The sequence below is a fragment of the Dermochelys coriacea genome, chromosome 2 (assembly GCF_009764565.3).
Source record: "Dermochelys coriacea isolate rDerCor1 chromosome 2, rDerCor1.pri.v4, whole genome shotgun sequence".
Taxonomy (NCBI): domain Eukaryota; kingdom Metazoa; phylum Chordata; order Testudines; family Dermochelyidae; genus Dermochelys; species Dermochelys coriacea.
In genome coordinates, this window is record NC_050069.1 from 241737444 (window position 1) to 241754097 (window position 16654).

General features: G+C 39.9%; 1 protein-coding gene across 6 annotated transcripts in view; it reads right to left on the minus strand.

Annotated features, from left to right (window-relative positions):
* EPC1 (enhancer of polycomb homolog 1) overlaps positions 1-16654 on the minus strand; it is a 114040-nt gene that overhangs the window by 29274 nt on the left and 68112 nt on the right. For all 6 annotated transcript variants that reach the window (XM_043509544.1, XM_043509545.1, XM_038393039.2 and 3 more), the window contains 4 exons: positions 3573-3732; positions 2216-2361; positions 1912-2118; positions 1405-1553 (listed from right to left, as the gene is read on the minus strand). In XM_043509544.1, the coding sequence (XP_043365479.1) occupies positions 1405-1553; positions 1912-2118; positions 2216-2361; positions 3573-3672 (602 nt within the window). In that variant the 5' untranslated portion in view covers positions 3673-3732. The remainder of the gene's footprint in view (positions 1-1404; positions 1554-1911; positions 2119-2215; positions 2362-3572; positions 3733-16654) is intronic.

Genomic DNA, 16654 nt, shown 5'->3' on the forward strand with positions numbered 1-16654 from the left:
GCTGATTAACATATTCATACATTATCTGAAAAATGGGGACACAGTGAGGTGGCAAAATTTTTCGACAATATAAAATTACTCAAGATAGTGGTGTCCAAAGTTGACTGCAAAGAGCTATAAAAGGGATCTGACTGAACTGGGTAACAAAATGACAGATGAAATTTCATGTTGATAAATGCAAAATAATGCTGATTAGGATTATTGTTTCCAACTGTACATGCAAAATAATGGGGTCTAAATTAGCTGTTACCACTCAGAGATCTTAGAGTCATTGTGGATAACTCCCTGAAAATATCTGCTCAATGTGCAATGGCAGTCAAAAAAGCTAACAGTGTTAGGAACCATTTGGAAAGGAATAGATAGTAATATAGAAAATATCAATATCATTATACAAGGCCCTGGTATACCCACACCTTGAATACTGCATGCAGTTCCAGTCACCCTACCTCAAAAGGGATATTAGAATTAGAAAAGGTACAGAGAAAGACAACAAAATCATTAGGGGTATTAAACACCTTCCATATGAAGAGAGATTAAAAAGACTGGGACTGTTCATCTTAGAAAAGAGATGATTAAGGGAAGATATGATAGAAGTCTCTAAAAGCATGGGAGGTATGGAGAAAGGGAATAAGGAAGCATTAATTTACCCCTTCGCAAGAACTAGGTGTCACCCAGTGAAATTAACAGGCAACACATTTAAAGCAAACATAAGGAAGTACTTCTTCACAATGCAGAGTCAACCTTTGGAACTTGTTGCAACTGGCTGTTGTGAAGGCCAAAAGTATAACTGGTATAAAAAACAATTAGATAACTTCATGAAGGATAGGTCCATCAATTGCTAATAGCAAAGATGGTCAAGGAAGCAATCCCATGCTCTGGGTGTCCCTAAACCTCCAACTGCCAGAAACTGGGACTGGATGACTGGGAATGGATCACAGGAAATTGCCCTGTTCTGTTCATTCCTTCTGAAGCACCTAGCTCTGGCCACTGTCAGAAGACAGAATACTGGGCCATATGGATGACCAATGGTTTGACCCAACATGGCCATTTTTATGTTCTTAATACATTTACCTATAATTTGTGAAGTCTCCTCTTTCTAGATTTGTGCACAGTGAAAGAAACCTAAATCAAAACTGACAAAACAAGGGTGACTGGATGAAGACTAGACTAATTCCTTCCTGATTTGTAAGTACATAATTGTATACTTAATTTTCTCTTTGTAAAACGTGAAAGCATGCTATACTATTATAAAATCATTAAAGCACAAAAGTTAAAAAGTAGTTTTAAAAAAAGATTTACACAACTCAAAGACATTTTAGATTAATTCTGTTTCTGCAAGAGCGTGAATATTTAATGCAAACATTTTCAAAAATGATTATGGAATCTTGTCTTGATGTACTCTACCTCTTTTCCATAATTTCCAGTGTTAAATGCAGTAACTCCCTCTTGCTTTTTTCCCTTCTCTTTATCATCTCTAGGATAGTTACTGCACGACTCAGATCTCGACGCAACTTAAGCATCTTTTCATAAGATGCTTCATCATTCTTTCGATTCTGTGGATATAACAAATTTTTTCATTGAAGTTTGTTTAATTTCTATAATGAGTTTGTATCAAGCATTTTGACATGTCTAAGTACAAACAGAGAAACTTACATCTACTGCAAGTTACAAATCACCTGCATTATTATTACTACTACTGGATTTTGTAGTGACCTACAAAAAGACAGTGACAATCCTGGGATACACACTTCTGTAGTTAAACTGTATATATTATTTCAATTGAGTGGTGCCATTAGCAGGCAAATAGTGTTTTTTGCCCCCCATTTCTTTTCAAGATTCAGTATTCAAAGTTAAGTTGACTTAGTAATGCTTCAATACGGTAAGAATGTGCCAGATTTTATATCTACTCACTTTTCGAGTCTGCATCTTTTCTGTTCGCCTTCTAAAAGCGACATAAGGATCATTTGTGCTGGAACCATCTCGCTTCTCTTGTTTTACTGCTGGGATAAGAGAGGGACCTCGACAGTTTTTCCTCTTTTTAATCCAGTACTCATACACTTCTCTAATTAATTCATCATCTTCCTTCAGGAGCAGTTTGGCCTCCTGCAGGCTGACTGGCTAAATGTAAAACCCAATGTGTTACAGGAAATAGCAACATAGGAAAGGGGTTTTCTTTAAATTTTTTTTTTTTTAAAAATCTAAAATAACGTTGTACCTGCTGACCACTGCCCTTTTCTAGCCTGTCTATCATCTCCTCAAACTGCAAAGGAGAGATGTCCATTCTTTTCTTCAACTTATTCACAAAGGCCTCATCTTCTGAATCCAAGTCATAATCAGGCTGTTCAGCATCCAAACTAAAAGCTAAACAATACAGTGAATGTTAACAGGGAAGTACCATGGAAGTATTTTGTTGCAACAACAACAACAGTGTCTGGGATCGTAACAACTTGATACTTTTATTAAACACAGATGATATAAAAGTACAGAGAGCAAGAATAAAATTAACAGAAGCATTGACACAATGCAAGCAGACATTAACTGAAGAGGACATTATAAATATAATACCTAAGCATTCAACTACTTATCATTTTACTATACAGTATACTTCCTATAGTCCAATCTAAGAATCTGGAGTGACATCCTGGCCCTGCTGAAGTCAGTTTTTTGTTTTTAGTTCCAGGAAGCCAGAATTTCACCCCAACTATATGTGGTATTTCAGCAAAAAGCTTCACTGATGACTACATTGACATCACCCAAGTTCCCCTCATCAATAACCTTAATATCTTAAACAAAAAAAATAGGTTCATCTGGCATAATCTTTAACCAATCATTGAATCTATTCTTTATGATAATCTAACTTTACATACATGTAACATTTTGAAGACTACTTTTTGTTCACAGGGCAATCAGCTTAAGAACGTCAGTTGACCTATACTAATCAGGAGAGACCATGAGGAAGTAAAATGATCATGGAAGTAGTCAGTACTCTCAAGAAAAGAGTATTGTAAATCAATCCCAATCTTTTATTCAGAAATAAACTGGGAGTCTATTCAGTTTATGGGGCACAGGTATCATGTTCAAGATATTGTTAATTAAAGCATACCGCCCGAAGTAAAGTGATGACTGTGGTGAGGTCCACATCCAAAAGGAACAGTTGAAATCTCCTAGCCAGATAAAGATGAAAACAAGCAACAGCACCCAAGTGGGCCACTTAGGCATCTAGATGCAGCTGAAGAATTCTAGAATGTGTATCTTAAGAGATAAACATACTCCATCTAATTGAAGAAAATGGTGAACCACAGCCACTGGGAGCTGCGGGGGGCTGTGCTTGCGGACAGTCGGGTCAACATCTGCAAAATGCCTCGCGGCCCACTACCAGCTTACCCTGATGGGCTGTGTGTGGCCTGCAGATCACCCACCACTGGTTTACATCTTAAGATGCTGCACAAACAATCTTCAAAAAGGAAGTTTCAACAGTAGTTCAATATGTTTTTAAAGAAATTCCTTTATCACTTTAAAAGAACATTTTTGATATAGGCTCTCACATACAGTTTAAAAATATTTATACTTACGCTGTATGTGAATGAGCTGCTTTGGCATCCTAAATTCCCCAGGATATATAGATTCATAGTAAGCGATATTACTTTCTGCCTCTGGGACAGGTATAACCATATTATCCCTCTTCTCTCCATATACCTGTTGTGCTGAGATAGCTCGCTGAAGATGATGTTCCTACAAATAATAATAAAAAAAAGATTCGAAAACTGACATTCTATTGAGACATCTGGTGTGATGAGTTCACCTTACTTTCCTAGCCCATTTAAAAAAAAAAAAAAAAAAAAAAAGATAAAACATTTGTGATGCAAATACAGAAATCCACAGAAACTAAGACAAGGTAAATTAACACTACATTTTAGTGAAGATGTTCCAAGTAACGTAACAAGGATACACCAAGATGACTTCCAGTAGGTGGAGCTCTCTCTCTCTCTCTCTCTCACACACACACACACACTACTGACTACTGGAAAGCTGTAAAGTTCTCTTCTATACAGAGGCAGCTATTTAGAAATAGCAAAAAACCCACCAGCCAAAATCCCTTATGGGTACAAGCAACACTATTTTGTATCTAAGGAAATATGACTATTCAATGACGTTATTTGCATGTCAAGCTAAAACAAATACTTGTAGAAATTTAAAAAGGATAGAATCATAGAAATGTTTCAGAGTAGCAGCCGTGTTAGTCTGTATTTGCAAAAAGAAAAGGACTCCAACAAATTTGAGCATAAGCTTTCGTGAGCTACAGCTCACTTCAAATGCATCCGACGAAGTGAGCTGTCGCTCACGAAAGCTTACGCTCTAATAAATTTGTTAGTCTCTAAGGTGCCACAAGTAATCATAGAAATGTAGGCCTGAAGAGCCTTGAGGGGTCATCTAGGCCATGACCTCATGATGAAGCAGGATCAAATATACATACACACACCCCCAAATATATATCCCTGACAGCTGTCTGTCTAATTTGTTCTTAGAAACCTACTATAACAGGCATTTTACAACCTTCATTGGAAGGAAGCTTATTCCAGTGTTTAACTATCCTTATAGTTAGATTAGATATTAGGAAGAACTTGCTAAGTCTCCCTTGCTGCAGATTAAGCCAACTACTTCTTGTCCTACCTCTAGTGAACATAAACAAATGATCCCCATCCTCTTTATAAATAGATCTTAACATAATATTTGAAGACTGTTATCAGTCTTCTTTTCTCAAGACTAAAGATGTCCAGTTTTTTTATTATTTTATTTTATTTTCAAGCCTCTCTTCAGTCAGTCAGTCAGGCTTTTAAAACATTTTATCATTTTTGTTGCTCTCTTCTGGGCTCTGCTTATTTTGTCCACATCTTTCTTAAAGTGTGGTATCCAAAACTGGACACAATACTCCAGATGATGTCTCAACAATACCAAGTACAGTGGGATACTCTAAGGCAGTAGTCCCGAAACTTTAAGTCATGCCCCCCTTACCCCAACGTAATCTACCCATGCTGCCCTCTCCCCCTGGAAACTGTGGTTGGGAGCTAGGACCAGGACTGGAGCTGTGGCTGAGGCCAGGGCCAAGAGCCGCGACTGGGAGTGGGAGCAGAGTCTAGGAGCAGAGGCTGGGGGCAGGGCTGGGTGGTGCTCTGTCTCATAGGGGCTGGCCCAGGCCCCGCTGCCCCTCTACAGGGGGCGCACTGCGCAGTTTGGGGACCACTATTCTAAGACTTGTTAGAGGTAGATACTGTTGCAAGCAAACAGTCAGGGCTTCACACTACCACCTTGGGTTTTAGTGTCTGTAATTTTTTATCACTGCCCATTTTTTTTTTTGTTAGATATGTTATTCCTGGGGGAATTCTGTGCCAAAAATTAAGTGCCAAAAACCCTAAACGTTATGCACACAATATTTTAAAATTCTGCATATTTTATTTGTCAAAACAACACTATATAATCACATCACTTTCAGTTAGTTTGGTAATTTTAAAATACCTGTCAGCAAGCATGTCTTAACAATACAGCTAATAAAAAAAGATTCAGGAAATGTTTTTTGGCAAATAGATTACTTACAAGGCATATTAACGCAGAACTCTGATTAATAATTCATTTAAGTTACAATACAGAACTATTTCCCACACCCCTCAGAAGCAATGCAAAGATTTGGGGGAGTCAGAGGTAACAGAGGAGCTGAGAGAGAGGGAAGTAATTGCTGGGAAGGAACCTGGGTGTGAATTTGGAGGGTTGTTGGGTAGGATGGGACACGTATGGAACAGATTTTTTGAGGGGGGCGGGGTTCCCCTATGCAGACCCTGGCTGACCCCTAGTCTCACTCACTCAGGCACATCTGCCCATGTTCCCATGTCTCCACTAAGGCACCTCCCTGTCCCTATATGGCCCTGCACTCCCTCCCCTGTCCCCTGGGCCTCCACTCCCATTCAGCCCCCTACCCCAGCCTGTCATCCCCCACTAACCATTATGAGCCCTGTCTCACCCCCCAGCAGTGCCATGCTGTCTGTTTCCCTATATCCCGCCTCCTGATCTGGCCCGACAGACACTGTGAAGAAGGCGCTACAGGCTCTCCCCCCCCCCCAAGCTGGCCAGGAGTGGCTGCTCTGTTCTAGCGCCACAGCGCTCTCTGGTGGGCAAAAGGGGAACCGTAGTGACTTTCCAGCAGAAACTATTTTCTGCAAAAAAAATTAATATGCATGGCATGTGAATTATGCACACATGCAGTGGTGCAAAATTCCTCCAGGAGCAGATACTATGAGGCTTACAACCTCTGTTCATTGAAAAAAAAGAATTGTGCATGATTTTGTGAAAAAGTAGTTATTTCTGATACAAACCCTCAAACTATGTATTGCAGTTTTTTGTATTTTGGATGCTGGATTGAAAGAACAATTTAATAATTATCTAACTTATCTTTGAGAGTGTAGTGCCAAGTTTTAAATATGGCAAAAACGTATGCTTTAATTAAAATAAATGACATTTTCTAGCCTTTAGAGTTAAGTTTAAATTAATTTTACATTTGGAAGCTTAAGAGATGTTGTTCAAGCCTGCAGCCAAACCCAATTCTTGATCTAATCATAGCTCTGCCAAGCTGCAGAACCTTGTAAGTACTAAGGACCATGGTCAGTTTCCCATTGGTACTACACAGTGTGGGTAGCAGTGCAACTTTTAAGAAATCTGTCATTTTTTACATTGCTGTGGCATAGTTGGTGAAAGCTAGGAGTAACAGCAAAGCCTGCGTGACAGGTAAACAAGATCCTTTTTATCGAAATAAAAAACAAAACAGCCATCAAGATGCATACATTACTTACTGAGCAACTATGTGATCTTATTCCCCTCACTAGTTTAAAATTTACATGGTTTTTAGCACCCTTTTGTATTACATTTCTTCTCTGGTTTGCTTGGAGCTCTACTTCCGAGTTTCCACCTGGAGTTTAAATGTTATTTATATTATGGTAGCACAGATGCTGCACATATACAGTCATAATCTGAAGAGCGCCCATAGTCACCATTTCTGAACTGTAGAATCTGCCCTTAAACGACCTCATAATAAAATACAGAAAAACTGAGTGAAAGAGTTCGGTTATATAGATTTACACCAGTTTAATTGGTTAGTTTCGATCTGTTCCTCCAACTGTAGACTGGTATTTTATTTAACAGTGCAGGGTTTCTTGACCTTTTTAAATTTTAGGTAAAGTTTCTTGCTTCACTGGTAAAGAGGTTACAGTTGTGAGACCCAGGAGAGATACATGGTAAGGGGTTATACTTGTAATTAGATTCATTTTTTGATCCTCCAGTGCAGTGGTCTCCAAACTGGGATGCATCCCAGGGGATGTGCAACGGCAGGAGCACCAAATGGCACTCTGCTGTTTTTTTTCCTTTGGCAGCAGCTCTGCACGTCCATGGCTGGTGTTCCCCTCTGGTGGCCCGCCTACGGTAAATCTTCCAGTTTTCTGTCAGCCGTGCGCCTGCGGCAGGTTTTCCAGTCTTCACCCTGGGGGTGCGCGAGCCAAAAAGTTTGGAGATCACTGCTCTAGTGCTTTGTAATGGAGAGACCTATGCTGTTTTGGCAGAGAGGGCACCAAAAGTTTAGAGTTCTTTTCTGTATGTTGATTAGGTCTGCTCTAATCATTGTTGCTGAGTACTTGTCTAATAAATAGTAATTAGTGGAAGTGGAGGGGAAATGGTTTCCACTGGAATTTTGTCTCAACTGTTATCATGGTAGCTAAAGATGGCACTAGAATACATTCCCATGCAGTAGAATAGCTGGAATTATATTGTAACATAGATTACCACTTTCTGATAAAACCACGAGTTATTTAATGGTTCTTTATTGCATGCAAAAGTCTAGATGTGAGATTTTTTTTTTAATAGCTATATAAGGCTTCATGGTACATTTATTATGATGCCCAGGAACATCATTAAGATGTTTGATTTCTGTGTCTTTAATAAATTGTTTTGTTAAAAAAAAAAAAAGAAAAAAGAAGTTTTGATTGTTCCCAGGCTGCTCTGTAGAACCTATTTTACAGTACACTTCTAGCAAGTGGAAATTCTTTTGTATAAATATATTAAGAGGGCAACAGTATGACCAGATCAGCAGCAGGTATCAGGCATTTAGTGGAAATCCTGGGATTTGCTACAGATGTACATACTGGCAAGGACTGGGCCGAGACTGCACTCCTGTTTTACTTCCTCTTGCATGAAGGTTTCCATATGCATGTCTATCTTTATTCTACAGTTGATTGATTGATACACAGATATAGCTGTGTCCCATGTTTTCCCACCGATTTTGTAGAAAGTTAAGTTCCAGTTGTGCCAGCTTCGAGTTGAAGCTTTAAAAGCTTCAAAAAGCATACAAATATCTTGCTTATGGTTATTTGAGTCTGCAGGATAAAACTGGTCACTGTTGCATTCTCAGAAGGATCCATTTTGTCTTGTGTATTTTGGTTTACCGGTCAGCTATGTGTATTTTTTTTAAACAATGATGATACAGAACAGTTTTCAGGTATGATTAAAATCGGGGTGAATTTGATTTAAATCATGATTTAAATCACTAGTCAGGAAGACTATTTAATCATGGTTTTCTACATAAGGTTACAACAACCAACAAGAATGAACATTTAACACATTCTTCACAACTCGGAGATGGATGAAGGTTTCATTTTTAGAAGGTACACACTATACATTTTTAAACAATGATTTATTTTGAAAACTTCTGAATTAGTTTTACAGCTATATCAGAAAATGAATGGTTGGTTGATTTCATTTACCAAAGGTAATTGAAACAGATATTTATGAAGTCATTGGGAGGTGAACTATCAATATTTGGAGGATTTTCTTGCCAAGCTGTATTAGGAGGAGATCACCACCAGACATTTAAATTGTTTTATTTAACTAAAACAACAAACAACAACATTATGTATTCTGGATTTTCTTCTTCAAACAGCAAACATAATATTTTAACAAAACAAGCACGTCCCTCACTTCTCGCATTTATCTCCAGACTTCTTCTCCTTGTCTAGATCTACTCCGGCCCCAACAATCTTCTATTCATTTAGCTTTTTGAAACCTTGCACTTTTAGAGTTTGACTGCGTACACAAATTTGCAGAGGGACAATACAGTTGAGGTCTGTTATTTCTCACCTCTATATATTTATTTAAAAACATTTTTGCTGTTAACAAGCATGTTACCTCTGGGGAGACAAATCCAGTTTGAAAACTGCAAAACTAAGCCTCTCTGATGGTATCCTCTAGTCTGAGCACTGAGTCCCATTGGGTAGAAAGAAAGATTAACCTAAAGAAATCTATATAGAAGCCTATGAAACCCCATAAAATTGGGTCCCTAATCCATGAACTATTGGAACTCATTTTCAAAACTTTTCTTAAAACATTACATGAATATATTGTTTCATACTATAGAATTGGAATTTATAATCCCTATTCCATGATTGGATACATTTGAGCTATAATTTATCTTTAGCTGGATTTTTTTAATAAAATGCTTTGAGGGAAAAAACCTGGTTTAAATAAATAAAAATCTGATTTTTTTTTAAATCATTGATTTTTATCTACCTTGATTAAAATTATTTGGGTTGGAAACATTTGTATTTGTATTCTGACAGATATTAGTTTAATGAATATCCATTGAAAAACCAATTGAAGTTACTCCTATACCATCATGAAGATTTAATCCACTAATCAGTTTCGTGAAAGTGATCATTCAAAGCCTGTCCTTTGAATCCGGTCCCTCCACCAAAATGGTACAAAGCTTCAACTCTGGAAATAGCGCGCTCTCTCTCTCTCTCTCTCTCTCTCTCGAGTTGGTTTCCCCCAAAATGATGGTTCATACACGGAGTTCTTCTGTACAGGAATTCTTGACTGCACATCCTGTCCACTAGTTCTCTCATTCAACTTTAATTCCGGTCCTCATTTTCAAATATGTTCTCTGCCCTGATGATTTCTGATAGCTCTACTTTGAGAATTTTGACACCACTACATTTTTAAACAATAAAAAAATATTTATGCTAACTGGCTAACATTACTCTTATCAGATAATCAAGGATGAGCTTTTTTTGAAACATGAAAAGCACTGGCCTAATTCTGTATCCACTGAAGTCAATGGCTCCTGTTGATTAATTTTATGAGCAGTTAGGTCAGTGTGCTTTCGACAATCCCATTCTAAATCTAAAGTTTTAGTTTTTTGAATTTTCTAGACATGAAAAGACTACATTTAACACACAGAAGGGTAGATGTCTGACGATACTACGTTCCAACCACAGTAGTAAACAGTAAGCCCTCTACACACAAAAAGTCATGCCTCAAGTCTCAAGCACAGATTGTGAAAAAATATTAAAGAGTTTGGTCCTGTCCACAACAATGTGTGTTCAAAAGTGGTTTTAGAGATGTTCTATGTTTAAGTTATACTTGAAAAACATTTCTAAGCATGGCAGTTTACTCTACAGACCAGACTTTAGCCTGTATTCACATCCACAGACCACACACCAAACACTCCTTCCTTAGATTGGGATAAGAGACTAGATTAGTTTATGCACTGTTCTATCAGAATCTGGGACTGACTGTTTTATGTATTTCCCCTTCAACCAAAAAAATGCCAAAAAGTTACAAGATACAAGATAATTATACAAGAAAAGAAAGCAAAATTACATTTACAAAAATTAAATACAAATACAAGTCTTATGACTAAGACTCAAAGTCTTCTTAAAAAGACTTATGAACGATCTAAAGAAACAACCACACTAATAGCTTTTATTGTCTACAAGCATAACTCAGGAAGTAAAGCCATAATTAGACTACACTCCATTCAACAAAATCCTCCAAAAAACCCCAAAATGTACAGATAAATTTCAGCGCTCATTCGTTTCAGCCTACAATCATGAGTAAATTTCTCCACTAATGTCTGCCAATGCATCTCAAATTTTGACTTGTAACAACTCTGCAACTACGTAAATCACAATCATCAGTCTGGACTGATTTTGTAAAGTGAAGAAATGGGCAGGGGGAGGGAGGGAGAGAGGGAAAGAGCCTCATCTCATTTATTCATTGATACATGTACCCATCACTATCACTAGGCCCTAACTAATATGGCAAAAAGAAAAAGGAGTACTTGTGGCACCTTAGAAACAAATTTATTTGAGCAGAAGCTTGTGAGCTACAGCTCACTTCATCGGATTCATTCAGTGGAAAATACAGTGGGGAGTTTTATTTTATATAGATACATATATACACATATACACATATACACACACACACACACACACACACACACACACAAAATGAAACAATGGGTTTTATCATCACTCTCCTTACAGTGCTTATGATGAAACCCATTGTTTCATATTCTAACATGGAAACTTGGCTGTGTTAACGTTTTCAAAGCATCCAAAGTCCCACTGAAATCCGATGAAGTGAGCTGTAGCTCACGAAAGCTTATGCTCTAATAAATTTGTTAGTCTCTAAGGTGCCACAAGTACTCCTTTTCTTTTTGCCAATGGGACTTGTGCTTGTAAGTCATTTGATCTGGGATGGGATTTTGAAAAGTGCTTACTGTCACCATTGGAACACTCATCCAATATAATATTACATGCCTCACCTGGGAGAAGAGACTGGTCTTAAGGCCAACAGATTTTGTCAAACTAGTGGTAAGATAGAACTCTAGAGCTGGAGGGTCCTTCATGGTAATGCCCTACTACAAGTCCACAAATGTTAAGTCAAAAGGAACCATTAGCTCCAGTACCTCAAATGACCTCCAATGCTGGGATGCCCTCTCAGATAGCCTTTTTAGATCCAAGTCAAGCACCCTGGTTTGTTTTCACAAGCAAACAGGAAACCAGTGCAATTTCTTGACAATTCATTTAACTTGTTCCATTTGGCTCAAAAAAAGCAAATAGGGAGATTAAAGCTAGTGCAGAATTAGTTTCCCAATGGTCTTGAAAGCTAGCTGTGCACAGAGCACATTGTGCAGATCGGATCACTGCAAAAACCTTGATAACTCTGGAAAACTATTAGGACCTTGTTAAAGATTTGAAGTCCAGTGTCCAGAAATAAAAAAAACATACTACTACATCGACAGCTTTCTGAGAAAGAACAGACTTTGAAAAGTCTCATTTGGCAGGTGTATTTAATAGTAAATTTTTTATACATTCCTATAAAAGGTACTTTGTTTAATACTTCACTGTTTGTATTTCTACATTAAGCATACATCTGTTAAAGTTTCAAGACATCTGCTCAAAGTAGTTAGGATTTACTATTCAATAATAGAAAAAATAGATAATTACTCAGTAATCATTAATTACAGCTTCAACCCAAAGAATGAAAAAAGTTGAGAAAACGAGGAGCAACAAAAAATACTTGTACAGCAGTTATAATAAAATGGACATTATGGTCTGATGTACTGAACAAAGGTATGAAAAACTTATTTTAATTCTGGTTTGGGCACTGATGTGACTGCTGTTTCCACATCTGCAAAAAGGGGGATTTATACTTGCTTACTTCAAAGAATTGTGAAGTAGTAATGTTTGTACAGTGCTTTGAAAACACGAAATACCATTACTACAGATTGTTAGTGTTACTCTACCCAAAATGCAGAAGGAAGTGTGTTACAACTGGATTAAATCAGCCTTTGTGTAAGCAGACTTGGCTTCCATGACCAAGAATCTCCCCTCCATTAATACCTGACTACATAGAATTTGGTTAAAATCCAACTGCTGGATTTCTAAGTTATCAATCTAAATAATGTAAATGTAGTCCCAATTAAATTTACCTATTATTGATAGTTATTTGTATTGCAGTAGCTCCAAAAGACCTCAGCCAGAATCGGGTAACAGCACAAAGCCCTGAATAAACTTTATTCCTGGGGCAATTCTGCAACATTGCCAAGCACAGAACTAACGTGTCCCCCCATACCAGGCAGAATAATTGATTCTGATGGGGGACGCAAAGGGAAGCTGCAATTACACCTTTTGACCACCAGGGGTGGATGTGGCACCAGAAGAGAGGGCAGACAGCTCATGGCAGGAACAGCCAGCCTAGGAGAGGGAGTGGGCAAAGACTACCTTCCTCACAGCATCCTACCCATAAGGTCAGATGAGGAGGCATGGGATGCAGGTGCGCAGGAGGTAATGGGGTGACAGCACTGAGCCAGGGACTGAATGGGAGTGGAGGTAGACGGAACATGGGGACAGCTTATACCTGGCTGAATGGGAGAGATTAGAGGTCAGCCAAGGCCTGCATGGGAGTGGCTCCACAAATCCCCAATCATAGAATATCAGGGTTGGAAGGGACCTGAGGAGGTCATCTAGTCCAACCCCCTGCTCAAAGCAGGGCCAATCCCCAACTAAATCATCCCAGCCAGGGCTTTGTCAAGCCTGACCTTAAAAACTTTTAAGGAAGGAGATTCCACCACCTCGCTAGGTAACACATTCCAGTGTTTCACCACCCTCCTAGTGAAAAAGTTTTTCCTAATATCCAACCTAAACCTCCCACACTGCAACTTGAGACCATTACTCCTTGTTCTGTCATCTGCTACCACTGAGAACAGTCTAGATCCATCCTCTTCGAAACCCCCTTTCAGGTAGTTGAAAGCAGCTATCAAATCCCCCCTCATTCTTCTCTTCCACAGACTAAACAATCCCAGTTCCCTCAGCCTCTCCTCAGAAGTCATGTGTTCCAGTTCCCTAATCATTTTTGTTGCCCTCCGCTGGACTCTTTCCAATTTTTCCACATCCCTCTTGCAGTGTGGGGCCCAGAACTGAACACAGTACTCCAGATGAGGCCTCACCAATGTTGAATAGAGGGGAATGATCACGTCCCTCGATCTGCTGGCAATGCCCTTACTTATACATCCCAAAATGCCATTGGCCTTCTTGGCAACAACGGCACACTGTTGACTCATATCCAGCTTCTCGTCCACTGTAACCCCTAGGTCCTTTTCTGCAGAACTGCTGCCGAGTCATTCGGTCCCTAGTCTATAGCAGTGCATGGGATTCTTCAGTCCTAAGTGCAGGACTCTGCACTTGTCCTTGTTGAACCTCATCAGATTTCTTTTGGCCCAATCCTCTAATTTGTCTAGGGCCCTCTGTATCTTAGCCCTACCCTCCAGCGTATCTACCTCTCCTCCCAGTTTAGTGTCATCTGCAAACTTGCTGAGGGTGCAATCCACACCATCCTCCAAATCATTTATGAAGATATTGAACAAAACCGGCCCGAGGACCGACTCTTGGGGCACTCCACTTGATAGTGGCTGCTAACTAGACATGGAGCCATTGATCACTACCCATTGAGCCTGACAACTTTCTATCCACCTTATAGTCCATTCATCCAGCCCATACTTTAAACTTAATAGTCTCCCCTCCAAACAACAAAAACAAAACAATCTATTCCATCCTTCTCTCACCCACACCCAACAAACCTCCAGATTCACTCCCAGTCTCCTTCCCAGCAATTACTTCCCTCTTCCTCAACTCTTCCTTTACCAGACTCCCCCAAGCCTTTGCACTGCTTCTGAGGGGTGTGTGAAATACGGTTCTGTACTGTCGTTTAATTAGTTAAAGTTCCGTATTAATATGCCGAGAAAGGAATCTATTTGTCAAAAACATTTCCTGAATCCTTTTTTGTTGTCTGTACTGTTGCAGACACACTTGCCGACAGGTATTTTTAAATAAAATTACCAAAATAATTGAAACTGGCGTGGTCATATGGACCCTGCCCTGAAGAGACAGAACATACAAGCACTAATAATCAGGATAGTGCCAGGCATGCTCCTTGTTAGTTTTTAATTTCTGTATACACACACACGCTTTTGTCTCACACAGTTGGCCCAACTATTATACATCTGAACAATGATTAACTTTTTATAAAGTTAAGTTCTCCTCTATTTCAAAGCTCAACCAGAACAGCAGCCACCAGTCTCATTTTAAAGGCTTTCATTATGCTTCTCTCTCTGCAGAAGTGACCAGCAGCAACCAGAACACAAGCAGCAACCAGAGGGAGTTTCTCTTGCCTCCTGAGAAATCAGACCCTAGGAATTTGTGGGAACTCCTGCCCTACATCACCGTCCTAGGTGCTGCTGAGGTTGTGTTACTAGAGCCCAGCTCCACAGTGGGGCAAGTGACTTGCCCAGCCCACACCCTGCTCCTGCTGCTTGCCTCCCAGGAAGGAGTGGGAATTCCAGCCAGTAGGCCATTGTAGTGTTGGTATCTAAATCTGGGCTCCTGGGATCGGGTGGGAGGCAGAGGATGAGTGGGTATAGTCCAGCCCGGCTCCTTCCCCCTACCATCAGTGCAGCTCGGACTGCTCCTGGAAGTCTCTTGCCTCCTGGGAGGCCTGGTTCCACGCTCTGAAGACTCAGGCCTGGTCTACACCCAAGACCTTAGGTGGACCTAGCTACATCACTCAGGAGTGTGAAAAATTCACACCCGAGACACGTAGTTAAACTGACCTAAGTATCGGCCATGTCTACACTACAAACTTTGGTCGATGCAAGTTACTTTGGCATAAAGTTGTCAACATTAGCCTATTGTTTGTGTGCATGCATATTTGGCTCGTAGTGTCAGTAGTACATGTACCCACCAGGAGTGCTTGTATCAATGCAGTGAAGTTTTCCATGGGTAGGCATCCCAGTGTGCAATCCTCAAAAGACAGTGCGCTGGATGGTGGCGAAGTTTTGGCAATGCACACAGGGGTGACTGGGAGCAAGGGGTCCACTTACCAGTGTGCAACTGTCTCCTTCCAATAATGTCATCTACCCCATAATTTTCATGCCTTCTTTCAAAATCCCATAAGCCCACTTGGCCTTCCTTGTTGACCAACATCTCTGACAGAAGCACAGAGACTGTACAGCTCTGCACCATTATCCTAAGCATTTTAAGCACAGGATACGTGATCCTCCAGAATTTCTAGAGCTGCACGAACCACCAAATAAGCAGGCAACATGTGTTCTTGGAGGACATATTGCTGTGGGACATATTAAGACCCAATTCAAGGCTGCTGGTGGCGGTCACAGAGCAGCTTCAAATGCTGGAGTGCTCAAATAGTAATATAGGCTTGGGATGACTAGCAGCAGCTGCAGAATTTTCGGATGAGCAAGGCCACATTCCTGGAACCGTGTGCTGAGCTTGTCCCGGTCGTCCAGTGCAGGGACACCAAAATAAGAACTGCCCTACAGTGGAGGAGTGAGTAGCAATGGCATTGTGGAAACTTGCCACACCAGATTCCTACCGGTAAATCAGAAAACAATTTGGAGTTGGAAAATCCATTGTGGAGGCCACTGTCATGCAAATGTGCAGGGCCATTAATCATCTCCTGCAACGCAGAAATGCGACTCTCTGCAATGTACAGGGTAGAGCGGACGGATGTACAGCAATGATGTTCCCAAGCTGCAGATGAGCGATAGTATGCAAATGTTTGACACTAAACCATCTTGTTACAGAGTACATCTCTTCTATGGTGTACCCAAGCACTTATGGATCACAGAAGATGTTTCACTGACATCAGCATGGGCTAGTCAGGGAAGGTGGATGACTCTCCCATCTTTGAAAACACAGGACTTTTCAGAAAGCTACAAGCAGGGACTCTTTCCTGACTGGGGGATTACCACTGGGAATGACGA